Source organism: Rhopalosiphum padi, chromosome 1 (genome assembly GCF_020882245.1).
Source record: "Rhopalosiphum padi isolate XX-2018 chromosome 1, ASM2088224v1, whole genome shotgun sequence".
Taxonomy (NCBI): Eukaryota; Metazoa; Arthropoda; class Insecta; order Hemiptera; family Aphididae; genus Rhopalosiphum; species Rhopalosiphum padi.
In genome coordinates this window covers 47,696,173-47,716,788 of record NC_083597.1, presented here as the reverse complement: position 1 = coordinate 47,716,788, position 20,616 = coordinate 47,696,173, and the positions used below count along the sequence as shown (strand labels likewise).

General features: G+C 30.5%; 2 protein-coding genes across 5 annotated transcripts in view; one reads left to right on the top strand and one right to left on the bottom strand.

The window, feature by feature from the left end:
- LOC132931695 (lachesin-like) overlaps positions 1–20,616 on the bottom strand; it is a 183,588-nt gene that overhangs the window by 88,642 nt on the left and 74,330 nt on the right. The gene's annotated exons all lie outside the window — the stretch shown is intronic.
- Positions 1,525–14,898, top strand: LOC132929309 (alkaline phosphatase-like). The gene is made up of 7 exons (XM_060994577.1): positions 1,525–1,732; positions 2,794–2,871; positions 3,548–3,768; positions 4,211–4,588; positions 5,104–5,296; positions 12,320–12,751; positions 14,294–14,898. The coding sequence occupies exons 1-7, from the start codon at positions 1,645–1,647 to the stop codon at positions 14,590–14,592; spliced, it is 1,689 nt and encodes a 562-aa protein (XP_060850560.1). The 5' UTR covers positions 1,525–1,644; the 3' UTR covers positions 14,593–14,898.

Genomic DNA, 20,616 nt, shown 5'->3' with positions numbered 1-20,616 from the left:
AATTTTCCTCTACTATAAATGTTTTTACAATATCAAGAAATTGTCATCCTCTTCTTAAAAGTAATTTGAATACCAACCATTTTCTGACCAAAAATATTGTTCTTTTTATTTTATTTGTAAATATTAAATATGATATAAATTATAAGAAAAAACATTTTTGATAAATACAGTAAAATATTAATTTTATAAAAATATAATACATAATTATTCTCAATTATTTAATGTTTTAGTTTATTATACTTAAATATTATTAATATCAAAATTATTGTGTATTTATGTTTACTTATATTATAGTATAAGATTATAGAATAATTTTATTAATAAAAAAATATATTATAATATTATTATACTATAATTTCATTATAAAATAATAATTTATAATAATTTTAATATTTATAGGAGAATAGTATATTATTTTTGAATAAAAATTATACTTTTTGCATTCCTGAAAAATACTTTTATAGTTGAAATCGTGCTTTCATCTTCAACTGTCTCATTGAATCTAGTTAGTACTTAGTCAACTTCTTAGTATGAAAAAAATATCTTCCTGCCCTTTTTAAAAACGGGGAAAAACTAATAAAAAAAAATACGAAAGAACGAGAATATATTTTAAGTGACACTGATAATTGAAATTTTTTTTTTTTAATTATTTTTTTAAATTTTGTTACTTTATATTTTAGAATATTTAATAAACACAAGAGAAATTATAATTTAAATAAAATTATCTTTATTTATATTATTTATACAGACTACGAGATTTATTGAATTTGTGTAGTAGATAATCAACCATTAAATTTAAATATAATATAAATACACAGTCTACGAGATATACAATACATTTGTGCGATAATGGAAAGTGCTGTTATTAAATAATCACAATTTTAAGGTAACTTGAGATGTAGTGGCGTGAAGCTTCCTCGAATCAGTGAGCGCTGAAAAAATGTATACACTCATTCCCTCCATCCGAAAAAAAATACTAAATACGTCACTAACGACAAATAATATGTGTGTATATGCTTATAATCATTAATATAATTATATAATACCTGTCACTTTTGTTACACTTGAGATAGTACAACACATAAATATTACATACCTATTGGTACTGAACGAACATAGTACGATCGAACAAACACACGCGCACGTTCAAGTGCATGTTTACGCGGAATAACACTAAGACCAAAAAAAAAATTTGATTAAGCAAACAATTTTGTGAGTATTACAGTATTGGATTTCGATCCCTTAGGCTTTTTAAGAAAAAAATTATGATAATTACTCGTATTATACACTGTCTGCGTTATAAAAACGGACAGTTGTTCACATAGAAAAAAACAACGGTCCTCTTAAAATACATTAAATAGATTGTACATTATACAGGCCTTGTGTGGCGTCGTTAAATCAGTGAAGTTGTACGCGAACAATGTATATACAGAATTAACGGGAATATTTGTTGAAGATAATGTCATGTCATATAGCATGAACCACTTATATATACCCGACACCCGATTTCACAACGTTTTGCAAGTGCATAGGGAATAAAGCTGATAAGTTTTTACAGTATTTAATTTCGACTTTCGAGTATAAAATACTGGTTCGCTCATCACTATAACCAGAACTCGTGTTTTTTTGTATCAAACGTGTGCAATGCAACCATACGGTGTTCCATGCGCTTTTGCGCTGTTGATCGCGATCGCATTGCTTTTGGGAGCTACCACAAACGGTATCGAAATACGTAAGTACACGTTACGTGCCACGATAGATTAATACACAAATAACGTGATTATGGTATTGTTATGTACCAAATATTATTATTATTATTATTTATTATTATCAAAAATGGGCAAGTCACAGAAAATAATTAACTTAAGTTAAATTGTTAAATAAACAAAATATTTTTAAGTTAAAAGTTAACAGGTAACACATATAATAGTATAATATATTTTAAACTGTCAAGTTTAAAGTAAATAAATAAAAAAAAAATTGTTGATCTACTTTTTTAATTAGTGTCTAAACAGTATTCTTACTAATTTCTAAAATTATAAAGTTTTGTCTTATTTATCTTCGATTTTTCGTCAGCACAATTTAGTCTATTATAGTTATCAACAATGTTTCAAAATATTTGACACGTATATATTTATATAATTTTATTTTAAAGTTATTCTAAAGTTATTTTTTTTTAATTTGTTGAATTTGGTTCCTGGTTCTATTCTTTCGATAGTGTGTATATATCTACTTTATTCTATGAATAATATAATTTTATTAAAAAAAATAGAGCATAAATTAAATTATTTTACCATTATTATAGTATTGGTTTATTTTTATTTAAAACTATGAATACAATAGATTATTAATGGCATGTATAAAATTATTAAAACCAATTTCAAAAATATTTTTAATTTTAATTTAATGGATTACTTTTAAATCGATTGAAAAAAGCTGTTATTCCAACAGTTTATATTGAACTAATTAAATTCTTAAGTTAATTAAAAAAATAATTAACTAATTAAGTTAATTTTTTTTTAGAAAATTAGCTTTTTAGCTAGTTATAATATTAACGGTCCACGATAGACAGTATAATATATATATAATGTATATAACATGTGCTGTTAAACATATATTATAGACTAAAGTGTAATTTTTGCCATCTCATATAGTGTATCACATTTGGAATAACAAAAATCAAAATTAAATCGCTCAACTTTTTATTCGATTTTAAAAATGTTGTTTGCTGCGCTAAGTGCTTAATATTTTTCACGCAATAATATTGTAAACAGCATTTTCGATTGATTACAGGGCACACCGACAACAATGTTGAAAACATCGCTGCTAGAAAACAAGCGAGCAAAAACAACATTAATCCCGTTGAAAATGGTAAGTACAAAAAAAAAAAAACGTAACGGATATCATAAGTGCATTTCACTAATTTCACAGTTTAGACGTTTTATTATAGATTTCGTTTCTAGGGGAGGACGTTAAAATGGTAAATGAACCCAGATTTAAGTCGAGTTATCCACAGTTTATAAATTATATTATAGATATAATGTTTCTTTTTGTACGAATAGTCATGAGTGATGACTAATGGGATGAGGACAGAGGAGGTCTTAGGGAGGCTTAAATTCCTAGAATAATTTCAAAGTAGATACTCAGAAAAAGACCCAATTTTTATAGCAAGTTTCGGAACGATCGATTTGTTATCATTTACAAATTGTATTCTAATTTTGTATATTTTTAAACTAGTAATTAATTTTTATCTTTGAACCAACCGGCCTATGAAAACAATTATTAATTCTACTAAAGGTATTTTTCGATCAAAATTAAAAAAAATTAAGGACGTTTTTGATTTATTACGTTATAGAAATATTATGTTTTATTGTTTTAACTGTCATTTATGTACAAATGTTTAGTGTATAAGTGCAGTTTATTGCACATGAGCTAATTTTTATGATCAAGATAACTTACAATTTTTAAGTTTAGGCGGTGCGCTAAAACGCCTACGTTTTTATTGTACTTATAATATATTTTATTGTAGAATAATTTATGATTATAGACAGACAGTTTTGGAACAATGTTGGAAACGATCTTCTGCAAAAGAAATTGAATGTAGAACGGAAATACGGCGTAGCCAAGAATGTGATTTTCTTCATCGGCGACGGCATGTCTATAGCCACATTGACATCAGCCAGAATTTACATGGGACAGCTGCAAAACAAGACAGGCGAAAATGAAATGCTATCGTTTGAGAAGTTCCCGTATACTGGTCTTTCGAAAGTAAGTTGACACCCTAGTCGATAGATGTCCGATAATATTGATTTAATTATTTTTAAAACAAAAAAGATGTTTTAAGGTGGAGGCCATTCGATTAGAACTACCACATAGTTCCTACCTATCTAGATTAGAATTGTTTTTTTTTTTTACTATTTTAGTTAAGTTAATGACAATGGGAAATATATTATTACGAAATACGGATAAATCGTAGATTATACACTTTTATGACCAAAAAAAAAAAATGTAAACATTTCGTTTTAATTTTAGATTTTTACATACAGTCGCGCGTAATTTTAATTTTAGTTCATACTGCATTATCGTTTTCCGCCGAAACACTTTGATCTTGCATAACTGAAACCATTAAGAAGTCCGGTACTACCCAATAATCCTTGAGGGTATGTTTTATAATATTACTAATTGATTTTTGCCCATTTGTCTGATGCAGACCTACTGCGTGGACAGCCAAGTTGCCGACTCGGCTTGCTCGGCCACAGCGTACCTGATGGGCGTAAAAGGCAACATCGAGACCATCGGAGTGTCCGGCGCCGTGTCAAACCGGGACTGCTTGGCCAGCAACGATCCCGCAAACCAAGCGGTCTCCAGCATGAGGTGGGCGCAACAAGCGGGCAAGAGGACCGGTGTGGTGTCCAACATGAGAGTGACGCACGCCACGCCGGCTGGCGCTTACGCGAACGTGGCGCAACGCGACTGGGAGTGCGACGGGGACATGGCCACTGACAAATTGGCCGAAAAATGGTGCGTGACAAAATCACCCGACATCGCTCGTCAGCTGATCGAGAGGGAAACGGGCAGAAACCTGAACGTGAGTGGTTTGTTAGGATTCGGTTCTTGGCGGTACTCCGATGATCGGCTTGGTTATATGATCGCATTTACAGTATTTTTTAACACGGTTATCTATGTACAATATTAAATTGCATTCCCCCGAAATTGTTGATAATTTATCGAATTATAACACTGTATAGAGTACGCTCGTTTAATAACAATCGGAGGTGAAAAATTTAAAAAATACTTCAATGAGTATTCACTCGAAAATTATTGTAAGAAATATTACATTCACTTTCACGTGACCTATCGAATTCAAAGATTATAAGAAAGATATTATATATTACAAGTGTTTAAGTGATAGTAGTGAATATTAATCTTTTATTTATATTTTTTATATTATACATTTAAAATAATCGTACTCATGTATAAACAATGTACACAATTTAATCCGATTTAGATTTCACTTGAAAACATCGTATACTTATGTGTAGGTGGTTATTATAAACCTATTGTAGAAACGATAAAGATTTTGTTATGACCTGTTTTTTGCAGGTAATAATGGGGGGTGGAAGAGCAAAATTTTTACCCAACACTGACAAAGATCAACAAGGACAGAGACAAGACGGCAGAAATTTAACTAAAGAATGGTTAGAGATAAATCGCACTTCTGGGGCAAGCAGTGTCTATGTTACGGATCGAACCCAATTGAAATCTCTGAATACCAACGAAACGGATTATCTTCTTGGTAAATATTTTATTGTTTTAAACTTATTTAAATTTGTTTAATATTCCATACCTGAAATATCATTTAAGACGGGCTCAAATAATCGATTGTATAACATTAAATAACGTGTAAGACGTTAGTGTAACGAAGGCCATCTAAAAATAAATACTTCAATTCAAATGATGTGCTTCGCGATATTGTTATAATATACTATAATACTATTGTTATATAACTTAATATTTTAGGGTGAAAAAAAACTTTTCTTTTAAAAGAGTCAGATGATTAATGATTTATTAAGCAAGGTAATAATTGTTTATACAACTTTCACGGTTGTTTTATGGGAAACCTAAAGGAAATGTAGAACAACTTATAAGTGTATACATTTTTTTTTAAACACTTCGTCTTGTGTTTATTAAATTGTTCTTTATTGTTGCATACTTAATATTACTGTGGCTTCAATAAACGTAGAAACGATATTTTTTTTAACCAAAATAAATTTGAGAACTTATATTTAAAGTTGGAGTGTGGTTTCTTTAACATCTTAGTTTCAGTATTTTAAATATAAATAAGTATTTAAAAAATGTAAAATGTTGGATATTTAAACTGTTAGAAAAAAAGTTATTAAACGAATTCTCACCCCAACATTTACAACAATTTATGAAGTTCATTTTGTGGAGAAAAATACGTTTTTCGGCTATCACGACAGCCAGCATAGACTTGAAATAAGTAAACTTGTTGATAAGTTCGGTGTCGTTACACTGGACGTTAGAACGAATATAATTTACTTTAATATGGTTTTCGAAACGTACAAAATTCCAATCTATTGTCACGTTAATGTAATACATTTTATTAAATCAAATAAATACATATACAATGTACCTACACATAATTTAATAATTATTCACGGAATACAATTTAATTCGAATATTATATTTAATGTAATAAGATATAGATACCTAATAGATAATAAGAATTTGAATATACTTACTCTTTAACTCAAATATTTTATAAAAATTGTATTTTTAAATACAATTTAAGAGATTTCATTTTTCGATTTGTAGCCTTGCATAAATGTAGTTTAATTAATTGAAGTGATCGATAATTAATATATTTGAATACTTATAGAATATAGATATAATACTATATACTAATTAAAAATAATATAGGTTCGTGTTTACCTGTTATATCAATTGGTTTATTTTAATAAAAAGTTCTATGTTTATTTGCAATTTGAAACCCTGAATATTATTATTACTTAATAATCAAAATATAATTATCGAACTTTCATGCGTAAATTTAACATCAACTAGTATTATTTTATTTTTATTATTTTTGTGTAAATATTAATACTTTTTAGCTTTGAAAAATTGTAATACCATTAAACTTTTTTGACGATAATATTATAATGCAAGCAAATATTTAAGTCAATTAAATTAATGATGATTAAGATATTATATTATATGATATCAATTTATTAATACATAAAAAATAATAATACTCAAATAATAATGAATTAAGTATACAAATTAAAAACGTATTTTTCAATTATTTTAAAACACTTTACAACTGTTTTTTTATTTTATTTTTTAAATTTACATATATAACAACAATAATTTGTGTGTACGTTTATTGGATATCACATAAAATAACTAAATGTATTACAATTAGAAGTGGATCAAAAAATGAAAATATGATGGGCTAGACACAAAATATTCATCTATATAAGTTATATAAACAAGGTCGGATTTATAATACAAAATATTAAAATACCTGCTCTACAAAAATATGTCTTTCTTCGTACTAATTTTCAAATACCTATTTGTTGGTAATAATAGTATAGTATATTTCGTGTGATAGATAAATAAATAAATAAAAATACTTAATAGTAAAATTTGAAATGTGATCATGAATTTTCTCATTACCCAATAAATAACCAATTCATTTTTTCTTCTTACGTAAATAAATAGCAATAATTATATATTTTAATTGTCACCGATTTCAGCATTTATTCTTTTGGTTATTACAAATTTCCTTAATAATTAGTAGCACGTATTGCAATTATTTGAACATCGAAATGTGTGTGGATGATTATCTAATGTTATAATTTATACCACTAAACACGAAATTCCAAGTGCATAGATTAACTTTACCAGTATCCAATACACTGTTTTAGTTTGACATATTAAAGGAGTATAGCTAATAAAAACAGTGTTATTTATGTTTGATAAAATTATTCATTTATATTCAATATACGTAGGTGTAAATTAAATACGTATTTCTATCTTGGATTATAACAATAACCATAGTTATTTTAACATTATAAATAAAAACGTACAATATTTTTTTTTTAATATAGAATATAATTTTGGTATCCAAACTTTGTTAAAAATAAAATGAAACGTTATGTATTATAGTTGCTAAACAACAACTAACAAAGAATATGGGTCCAAAGGCCTTCACATAACTAAACCCGGCCATACAAATTAGCATAAATTAAGTTCAGGTAGCTTTAAAAAGTGATAAACTATATACATAGTATGAAATATTGTTGGTATTACACTGTAAGAGACCATTAGTATCTATTTCCTTATTTTGTGAATGACCTAATAAAAATAAGAAAGGACATTGAAAGAGTAAAATGATTTTTAGTATATAATTGGGATAAGTGAGTTTTCACCTATAGACACACCATTGTATTCCCCTAGATGCAGCGTATGCTATTATGCTAATTTATAATATTTAAAAGTCAAAAGTCCGGATTCGTTTTAAAGTAGGTATTAGAATATTATAATCCAATGGGATTACTCGATTTACTCGATTACGTTACGTTTTATGAACATATTATTCGGTTTTTTTTTTTTTTTAATGATTTATTATCGTTGTTTTTGATTTCGTACAGACAGTTACTACACCATCATATTATAAGTGGGTAGTAATAATATTAACAATGAGAATACGAAAACTTATTTATAACTGTGTGTCTCAAACTCGTGACTTTTAATGGTCGATCACTGCATGCGTATAAAATGTACATTACATTATTATATACGATTTCGTGTACGCAATGAAACAAAAACTCTGTCAGAATTTCACGTAAACGCACGATTTTTTATTTAATGTATTATTGTATTTTTTGTCTTGAAATTTTTGATTTTGTCTGCGTGGTAATTTACGTCTCTTACAAGTTGTAAAGCACACTTATTTTGAGAACTAAAAAAAGGCCTTGCCTTCGGGATGAAGTATACAGAATACGAGACCTTTACCTTAGCACCTCCTATGAAAAAATCTTAGATCCGCCACGTCTAACAACTTTCATAATATTAAAATTTAAAACTTGCATAATGATAATCGATAGTTGAATCCGAAAATAACAATAATTGTATCTGTAATATACGTAAAATAATTTCTCTATAAATATGTTATATGTTTGATAAATACGAAAATCTCATTATAATATGCTTGTCCGCGCAGCTGTTTACGGGAGAAAATTTGATTTAAGTATTACACCTAATTTAGAAAGATCACTTTTTGATTTTCCAATTATTATGTAAAACCGCTGAAAACTGCTCAAATTCGGAATGCTTCCGTTTTTCATAAAAGCAATATTTATTTTCTTTTTTACGTAATATTATTTAAAAATATCACTATTATACCTACTAGAAACAATTTACTTCCATGGGCTGAAATAATTAACGTTCCCTAGGGACAGAGGCATAACCAGAATTTTAAAATGGGGGTTATTAAAAAAAACATAATTAACAATTAACAATAACTGTTCATTTTTATATTAAGTTGATATAGCCGCCGATGGGGGAGGGTCATGGCCCACTTCCCCCCCATGGCTACGCCACTGCCTAGCGATAATGATCTACTATATGCACCTTAATCTGGTTCCGGTTGGATTTCATGTTTGCATTCACGCACACAATACGCGTACACGTGTTCACAATAGTCCTGAGATACAATGTCGTTTTATGGTGTAATTTTAAGTTAATATTTGTGGTGAATGGACGCAACGTTAACGGATGGAGTGATTTTCAATATAGTTTGAGTGTGGTTATTTTCACTTGCTATCTCCTCGTGTCTAAAACGAACGAGGGTTAGCGTTGTTTTGGCATTGCACACGTTTTAACTGCATATTCTAAGGGGCTAGTATTTTGGGAAGGCTCAATTATTAATTTTTAAAACTTCTTTCTGACATTATATTTTTTAACGAAAATATTAACTATCGAAAATATTGAATACTATGATTATAATCAATTCAGACATAAATTATACAATTTTACAAACGACTTGCAACAAATAATTAAAACATTTATTAGTGTAAAACTGTAAAATAATAAGTATAATAATGATTATTACACTGGTAATTGTATTTATTTATCATTTGATTTTTTTGATTAGATGTTATCGACGGACGGAACCTTTTTGTTTTTTTAGGAAATATATCGCATAATTCCATAACACACAAAAATTTGTAATTTTATTTTTTTTCACACTACTTGAATGTACAATTTATTTTTACTGTGGGTGGTTGCCTTGTAGATACCATTGCTCTAGTGGTTTTAAAATTGTCATTAACAACAGGTGTACGCACTTCCGGCTGTTGCTGATTCCACTGTCACTCGGACCGGACGTGCCTACTCGTTCGGACGAGTCAACCCTCAAGTACGTGTGCACATACATAACACATCACATACGCATATATTTTAATGTAATATACGTATTTACACGTAGAGGACTGACGACAAAGCGGTTTATTACACGTAAAACTACCACATATATACTATATCGGTACACGGGGGCGATATGATGGCTTTTATATAGACCTGCTAGAGACGTGTTTATTATTTTATCGTTCCGGCCGACCGTAGTACGCCGTCGTCACTCCGGACATGCATAATAATATAGTAATAATAACGACTAAAATATAATAATATTATTATGACGTTTATTATTTTTGTTTGTTTACGGTCGATTTGATGTGACGGAATTAAAATATAATATATTATAATAACGGTATAACAATAGCGAACGTGGGTCCCCCAATAACGGCTGTCGAGCCAGTCGAGTGGGTCGTAAAACCGGATAGGTGTTGGGGCACCACCGACACTACAATAATAATTTAGTAATATAAAGTGGTGGTTTACGGGAACAAGTGTGTACGACGAGGACAAAAAACGTATAACAATTATTATTGTACTGTGCAATAATATTTAACGTCGGTCGCGAATAAGCTCGCGGGTTAGGTTGGCTGGATTCGGGTTGTTCCGGTGGCGGTATCCACTATCACGGGTCGCATAATATGTATTATAGTAGGTACAAGCGGTAGTGAGGATGGAATATACTCCCGTGGCGGTGGTCCAAATCGGAAACGAGAGTTCCGTCGTCGTATCTTTGTGTATAGACTTTAGAGTCGATTTTTTTTTTGTCGTTTACTGTTACGGGCCAGTGGAAAATTATTATACGCGAAATCCGTTTGTTTGACTGAACGAATGTGATATTTTACACCAGAATAATCACGTATTCACGTCAGACATCATTGTCACAATTTATCGTGATTAAATTTAAAACAGACATTTTCGACTTTGGTTACCACTACGTGTGTATTCTACCAATGCTATCGATTCTATACCCATGGTAGGTAGTTTAATAAAAACACATTTTACGATAGGTACCTGGTTACTTCTTTAAATTACAATAAAATTATCAAGGTTATGATATTATTAACGGGTTAAATGATATAATATGATATGTTATCGAATGTATATGATAATCGCGAACTCGTAAAAATTAATGGGTAGCGTGTACAATAGAAATCTATGTTGTTTAAATAAATTATTATAATGTTATTTTCTCGGACATTTTGATGATACTGTATATTAGTGCGATCTTTAAAATTCATGATTTTATTTATTTTATAATTGCTTTGTGTCACGATACGTTACACAATACAAAATAATAAAAACAATTATCCATGATGCGTAACAAGCATCGATAAAATAAAATGCAAATATTTTTGCACGGAGTACGATTTCATTTATTTATTTTTATAGAAATGTCTATTAAAAAAAACAATATATATATATATATATATAATATAATATAATCAATAATTAATAATCTTGAGAAAAAAAACAATTATAATGTTATTGTTGTAAACCATTTTATTTTTTTGCCTTTCACAGTTGATTTATTTTAATTATTATTTTTCTCGAGAAAATGAGAAATGTACCTATTCAATATTGTTTTTTTTTATTTTACTTTTTATAATCACATTTATAAATTACATGTAAACTTGAGTTTGATTTATACGAATATTATATAAGATACAAGTAATAAAAACCAAGGAGTTGTTCTATTGTACCTAGGTACCTAACATGGTCATCGAGTATTTACTCACTATAATAGATGTATTAACTATTAAATTAGAATTCGATGATACATTTTTGCATACCAAAAACAATTCTAAGCGGAAACGTTCTATCAGCTTATATTTCAATTTTTTTTTTTTTTATATACTTATTTGTATTGCTATTATTAATTTAATTTTTTAATAGTATTACAGTATTTCGAATTAGATTTTTTCGAAAACAAATCATTTATTATGCTATATACGACAGTTCACCCAACATCATTACTTCCACCATTTTTATTAAGTAGTTAATATATTCAAATTATTATTTTGAAATTATTCATATGTTTTAGGACCATATTTTGAAATATCTACTTAATAGATTCGATAATTAATAGAAAAAAACATTTTGTTCTTATTTGAAAAAAAAATAAGTTTGTTTTGACTTAAAACAAATTTTAAAAGTATAAAACATATAAATATTTAAAATAAAGTTCTAAAGCAGTAAACTTAAAAACTGCATAAATCATAATTTGAATAAATTCAGTATTCAAGGAAACAACGGAGAAAGCATATAAAATCATTAAAACATTTAAATTGTATTTTCACAAACATTATTTTAGCCCTATCTTTTTAAGTTTTTAGATATATGGTTCCCTATTTCACACATAAATTTCACGTGTTTGCAGGTCTGTTCGCTACCAGTCACATGTCTTACAACCTGTTGGCCAACAAGTCCGTGGAACCCACGCTTGTAGAAATGACGGAGAAGGCCATCGAGGTGCTGTCCAAGGGTGATGCTGGTTACTATTTGTTTGTCGAGGGTGGCCTCATCGACTGGGCTCACCACAGTAACATGGCGCAGTTGGCGCTCGACGAAGCGGCCATGCTGTCGAAGGCTGTAGGACGGGCTAGAGAGTTGACGTCTCCGGATGACACACTGATCGTTGTCACGTCTGACCATTCACACACCATGACTATAAATGGTTACCCACACCGTGGTAGCGACATTTTGGGACACCCGGTAACTGCCTCCACTGACAAAATGCCGTACTCGACGCTCAGTTATGCCAACGGTCCGTCAGCCCGTTCACGGTACAATTTAAGCCAGGACAATACAAGTACGTATTTTTGAAATTTGAATTTGTTTTTGCATTGATCATATATTTCTTAAAAGTTAGGTTATTTCCGCCACCAGAGGTGCAACTTAATAATAATAATAATAATGAGTCAAAGTAAACGTTTCCCGACTGGGGTCCTTATATTCACTATCATACCACTCCGAGTAGAAATATATAACAATCCACCTGGTTATTTCAACGATAAAACAAAAATGTTTTCATCGTTATATGTTTTGTAAATATAAATACATATATAATTTTTTTTTTGGCACATCATAAATATTTAAATACATAGGGGCATGGATGGAAGAAATATAATATTTAGAAAAAATTAACTGTTCATGGTTGCAAAGTAGTTAAGCAGTTTGTTCATTTGCTGTACAAAAACAATACATTTTCCACTAACTGAACACTCTAAATAGTGGACAACATTTCAGCGACCGAGAGTGTCAGGGTGTCCGGTATTTAGAATTTTCATTGTATACATAGTACTACACTTAACTACACGTAGGTATTTACATTTACACGTATCCGTAATATTTGTATTATTCAGCTTTGTATTACACTAACGACATTGAAGAATATTCAAAGCCAATATTAGTTGTATGTAGGTATTATCAAATGCAGGTAGTTTCACAAACAAATTATTATTATTACACACACACGCATACACTTAAGTACATAAAACAATATTATTGCTCGTGCTATTACTGCAACGCAAGTGTGTGAGTATGTATATGCGATATAATAATAATTCGTTTGTGCTTAATAATAATTATTATTACTGGGGGCTTTTGTTTCCTATTATACAATAATTATTGTCATGGTTAGGTCGCTCCTTTGTATTTTATATACCTGCAGTCATTGTGCTGTGGTGTTTTATCCCAAATTCGCTGTTTTTATACAAATAATTTCTTGTTAAATCAACGCGTACACATGCACATTATATAGATAGTACGTACTTACATGTGTACATTTATATGGTTCCGACAAACACGTAAAACGAAGTCATGATGATATATTGTTTATCAAATAATATAAACAGTAAATATTTGCGTGTATTTTTACGTAATATTTCCGGTTAGCGCGAGTTTATTAATTATAATCGTATTTTGTACGTGCGTAATCCCTATGATGTTTTGGCACCGTCGGAATTAGGTGTCCGCTACAAACGCATTTGCGCAGAGACCCAAAATTAGCATTTCGATCTTCGTAAGAGGTGATTTTAGAAGGACGCCATTGCTTAATAAAGGATCCTTATTTGAAAGCTTTGAAAACCGTAACGCGTCATTGGAATAATGCGCAATCTCGTGTTTTAATATATAAACGTGAAATATTTTCAACCTGACTTGCACTACCTACTAAAGTTACAATCATGACAAGGATCCCATAATTTATTGTATAAAGTAAAATTTACTCAATGCATACACATAATAAAACTATATTATACTTTTGTGGACATTTATGTGAAAACAAATGTGTGAAAATTTTTTTTTAAGTTTTGTTTAAAAAATATGTTTTAAAATTGTTTACCACCTGTAGAAGAGCCCCAATACCAATTTCCGTCAATGGTAAATTTGACGTGGGAGACGCATGGTGGTGAAGACGTTGGAGTCTTCGCTTCTGGTCCGTGGGCTCATCTGTTCGTCGGAAATTACGAACAGAACTACATACCGTACGCAATAAGTTACGCTGCTAATATGGGACCTGGAGCTGAACTCGAACGAAAACACGGGGACAACGCCAATTCATCGAGCACGAGGATTTCGGTCGGTCCGTCGTTGTTACAGTCCATGTCGCTAGCCACATTCACGGCACTCGTCGCATTCCTACTTCAGTAACCATAATAAATATTACCTAAATTATGGTATAATACTAATAAGTGGACTTGCGACTAAAAACACGCGTTGCTGCAGTGGTATATACAATTTATTTATGTTGTTTTTTTTTGGTGTGAGGGATGTTAGTGGATATCACACAGTGTACCATACCATTTGTTTTACTATTATTCATAAAACACGGGTACTATTCTTATTTGTCACATTAAACTTAGATGTAAATTAAATATATAAATTGTATATAATAAACAACTGTCGAACAATAAAATTATATTATATTTTCGTAATATAATTACACAGTATTATGAAGATTGGTACTCAATTGTTTCTAATTTCAGGAAATGCTCGAACATCAAAAAAATATTAAACAAAATAATATATATTGTACATACCATATACGTACTTAAATGATTTTATTTATATACACATGTTATACTTAAAGTGTATATTCAGTACCTCACTAATCATTAATAATTGTAAAAAATATATATTATTATCTGTATATGCATATAATATACTATAAATTGAATATTATAGTAAATGTATAAAATAAATGTACCTAATAAATATATATATATATATTGTGTGTGACGAAATCTATCTTGAAAATATTCTAGATACGTAATAAGAGTGCTATATCTGTGGTATTTGGGAGTGAGACATTAAAATGTACTTATTGCAAATGGCGATATGTATTGTACATAATAATATATGCTCGTGTAGACCTCAGAATAACACAAGGACGCGCGGTGTCGATCGTAGGAAATATGATATTTTTTGCCAATTTTAGTACTTGTCTTGTTATTTGCGTTTTGAATACATTTAAGCACGAATTTAACAGGAAACAAAATGGCATAATATTTCATAATATCACGTGAGCTCTCCATACTTTGTTGAAATGTACCGAAAAACTGTTTTTAAACACTTATGACGAGAATAACAATTATTATTATTATTATTTACTATTTAGATCGTATCTAAATACCCCCCCCCACAAAAAAAAAACTGGAAAGGAAACACTGTAAAGTGTTCAACATAACTTGAATACTTAAAACTTTAAAACTTAAATAACCGTTTGAATACACAATGTAGGTATATTAGTTACTCGCCTTATGAAATATTTTCATATAATATTATCACCTTAAATTTATTGTTTTAGATTTTAGAAGAAATCAAAATTTAAAATATTTTTTTCTTATTTCAAGTAAACCAATAAAACAACACTTTACACAGTGACTAATACTTAAAACTTAGGGTAATAGGTGGGTATAAATGTATTAAACATTAAAGAAAAGTTTTTTTTTCTAAATTTTGATTCGTAAGTTATTATCCTCGTTAAACAAATATAAACATTTGCTCACGTGTAATTAATAAGTAAAGTACCTATACTGCAGGGTATACGTGCGCGTTTATTTCAAGTTTGGACGACATTGACTTGAATGTGTTTCCGTAAATTTAAGCAAATTAACATTAAGATCAGCTGGTAAACGTGTTTGTATAAGTAATATGTTAACATTTATTTTTCATAGTTCAATTAAAACCAGCAAAAACAAGACCAATTTGGTCGTAGTACCCATTTTAATTCACAGCGGTAGAAAACTTTAAACGTGTTCGCTGTAAAATGATAGCTGTCGTGTAATAATGGTAAACGAATCGCATGCAAACGCGAAAATAAAACTGTTGTTAAGCCTGTTATTGGTCCTAATCCGGTACAATTACGATCACGGAATTAACGATAACGAACGTAGAGCAATAATTATAAATTTTGTTCGGTCGCGTGCTAACGTCATTTACGAAAATTGTTCATATTAATGTTGTTATAAACATCGTGGTAATTGTACGCATCGGGCGAATAAAAAAAAAACAAAAACAAAAACAAAACAGCACTCTGGCGTGTGTGCGATATGTGTGTATGCATGCGAGAAACGTGTATGTTTTTAAATACCCAACCTTTAGTCGGCGATCGTTTCGTTTAAAAAGGAAACCCGCGAATAAACGAAAAAAATGTCAACACGAAAACGAGTTTAATAATTCGAAACAGTAAAAAGGTATACGATTATATATATACACACACACACACACACACACGTACTGCGATCGTACGTCCCGTAGGAAATTCGTGCGTCCTTTGCCACACGAGAGAAAAAATAACTTCATGACCGACTGCAAACACGTCTTGTACGGGGGCGAAAAAAAAAATAATAATAACACAACGCCGCGGCGGTATTTTCCGGGCAAACAAATTGCGTAAGCATTAAAAACGAGAAAAAACCCAAACTCAAAAGGCGGTATATATAGTGTTTTGTTATAATTGACGTTTTTCGTTTGGGCCGTACAAAGTTCTCTCGAATGCGGTTTAATTTGGACCTTTCGTTGCCACCCCCCCCTCCCCCGATCCAGTTCACGGGTTCCGTTGAAATGTGGAATTTCTGCGATTTCCCGTTTGTGCTTCCCACACACACACACACACACACAAGTACACGTACACATACAATATTACCTGCACAGTGTAGCCATCTCTGTTGGACGCGCGAATATAATATATTATGGTTTCGGGGCGAAAGTCAAAGGTAGTCGCGCGGGGGTGCAAACGGGCGAACGACGCCACGAGAAAACCAAAAACTCTGTGGTGCACACACCGTTAGATCAAATATATATATATGTGTGTGTGTGTGTGTGTGTGTGTGTGTGTATGTACATATTATATAATATATATATATAACACGGATTACACCTAGCTAGCTGACTCTATGCTCACTCACACTTCGCACCTCCCCCCACCCACGACTATACGTCTCTCGACAGACGGACATACTCGACGTCGCTATAATAATATGTAATATGCAGTTGCCCGGCTGTGGTGTGGTGTACAGAGTACCGTTCGTAATTTCGGGTTGAGCGCACAAAACAAAACGCTGTTTTTGGAAGAGCGCCGTGTTATAAATGCATCCGCTATCCACGTCTACACACGATAATAAATATGCCGGTTTGCTCGGCAGCAATTAAAATCGAAATTCTGTCCGCGACCGAGCGCTATTAAAATAATACGACGCTTGCAATAATATATATATATATATATATATATGTATATGACTCGTGGGCTCAAAACCAAAAGGTCCCGTGTAAAAATATCGAATTTTCCGGAGCAATTTATACTTCAAACCTTATTAATATCTTCGACGATTGAAACGTAAGGTTTTGTATAATGGTTGTTAAATATTAGCCATGTTCTAGACGTTCCAGTGGATTAAATCTTAGAATTGGTTTTCGTTTTGTTCTACGCAAAAAATGTTTACGTAAACGAATTCAGTTATAAACTAAAACGTTTTACAGATGGCTTTGGTTGTAAACATGTTTTTTATTGACTTAGTAAAATTTTATTTATTTATTTTTTGTTCTGAATTAAATGGATGTTTTTATTGACGTAAAAAATCACGTATTTCCAACAAAAATAATAAAAAAAACATTGGTGTATTTCTTTTCTTTAAATATATGATAATTTTACAATACATTTATAAACTGAGTAACTATTAAGTAACGGATGTACATGGTTGATTGAGAGCTTGAATTTTAAATAATTAATCACATAACCTATGTTTATGATAAAATCGATTTGGTATCTTTTGGTTCTAAATCAACAGACTATTATTGTTGTCGCATATATCTCACTATAATTATATTTGTAATTCGGATTTTGTCGTTTATTATCACTTGCGAAAAGCTTTTTTATTAAATCATTTATATATTATAATCGAAACGATTGTCAGTACACGTTCGACTGCCAATCGCCACACTAGTAAAATCTAATATCTAAAAGCAAGTATATATTATTAAAAATAAAATAACCTACAGTCCACTATTTAAATTTCAAAAAGTAGTAAATATTCTTTATATAATAACATAATATTTTAACACGACCGCATTCGATGTCTGTCATCGACATTGTGATTCGATTATGAGAATCGAAAACCGCAATATCGTGTAAAAAGTATGTCGTTAGATGACAGATTTATAAACCTGATCAACTATAATATTGTATTGTATCCTGTTTCCAACTTTCCAAGACGTATAAGTTTAAATTACAATTATAAAATTCGAGTATATGTCCAGTCCAAGAGCACGAGCCCTATAATGCGAGTATTATTATTTTTCGAGTTTATTTACGTCAAGACATCTGAAAAAGGGGGATAAATGTGTCAAAAACTCAGATTCACGATGTGTATACCGTTGACTAAACACGCAAACATTGTAATTATATTGCAGTGTCTATGGCTGGGCAGACGGTATTGCAGTAGAAGTGTGGCTCACCTCGATAAATCGTAATATACGCGTCCTATCTGGTGCATAATACTTTATAATAATATCATAATATTATAAAAAACGCGTACGTCGCGGTGCACACGAAAAGAGTTATCAAGTGTTATTTATATTATAATACCACACAAGACGTGATTTGGACTTCCGAGACGATGAATAGTTTCTTGTTTTTAATCGGATTACCACACTACGATAGGAACAGATGAAAATATGGCATATAGCCACATGTATATGTAACTAGGTTACGGTTGTGTCACAAAAAGTTTCATCGAGACATCGAACGAACGCGGTGCTCGTGAATACGTATTTACTGCCACTCGTCCATGCACTCGTCAAAGTATTGACGGATTCGCATCGACGATCTGAATAAGCGCATTCTATATTCGTATTCGTGCAGATCTCATATTATATCAAATGCAGAAAGATTATTCAACATTTCGTATCTATAATAGGTAGTTTAATTAAATAAAATATTGATATATATATATAAATTATACAATATCCTTAAAAATAGACGCTAACACGTTAACTATATACATTACCGTTTCCGCTCAAAATTTGTTTTACGTATGCAATAATGATTTATGATTGATTTCAAATTTAACACATCAATAACAATAACCTACCCGACGACGAGACGCATTCAAAAATTCAAAACGTACTACACAGATAAGAGCAATGAATTTCTCAGTTTATATCATTTCAAACTATATTTTTTGTATATTATTGCTAACAGCCACGTGTTTTCGTTTTAATATTTTTGTGCAATTGTTTGTAATAAAGTGAATTTGTATCATCATACATGACGAAATTAGAATAAATAAAAACAACCACATCCATTTTTTTTTACACACATTATAAAAGTAGTGTCTACTCCGTGTAACAATAAATACATATTATTATGATATATTACTTAATATTATGATATGGTTTATCGAGACGAGATAAATAATGTGTAGCGTTAACGTTATTTGTGGAACATAGTAGTACTATGCATTTTCTGTAACAAAGACGTTATTAGTTCATTACGAATGTTTCGTGGTTGATCTTCGAATAGACTACGGATGATAACGGGTTTGTAGTTAGGCGCTTTATATTTTCAGAAAAATATCAACTCAAGTCCCGTAAAAGAATAATTAAAACAACTGCGTTGTAGTCTGTTGGAAGTAGAAAGAGTTTAGGAAAAGTTACGGAAGGGGGAAGGATGACGAAAGACATCTCCTAATGGGATTACCAAAAATTAATATCGTTTTTTTCTTGTAGGTACTTGGTATGCAGTGCAGGATGAAAAGTCGGTTGGACGGAGAGAGCCGGGTTTGAACTAAAACAAAATAATAAAAAAAGCGAAAAACGACCTTTGACCACGAACAGCGATAACTGCGTACGAACACTCATCGATAAAAAAAACGTAATAACTACAATACAACGACAATATTTTTTATCCATTTAGCTTGGTGGTCGTCTCTTAATTGGATTAAAAAAAAAAAAAAAACTGATCGTGGTCGGCGTATTATATAACCCGTATGAATTGAAAATAAATATAATATATTTTTATAAAACATTCTCTCCGCTTATATTTTGCTCGGTTCGGATGAGAACATTTTTCAATTCCTTCGAGTGGATCTCAAATTAAAATATTTAAACCGATTTTGAAAATTACACACACACACACACACACACACACACACACACACACACTTTATTTAATTA

Coding starts and splice junctions, on each gene's coding strand:
- LOC132929309 (XM_060994577.1), top strand. CDS start 1,645: ATGCAACCATACGGTGTTCCATGCGCTTTTGCGCTGTTGATCGCGATC. Junction 3,769..4,210: donor CGTATACTGGTCTTTCGAAA/GTAAGTTGACAC, acceptor TGTCTGATGCAG/ACCTACTGCGTGGACAGCCA. Junction 5,297..12,319: donor CGAAACGGATTATCTTCTTG/GTAAATATTTTA, acceptor ACGTGTTTGCAG/GTCTGTTCGCTACCAGTCAC.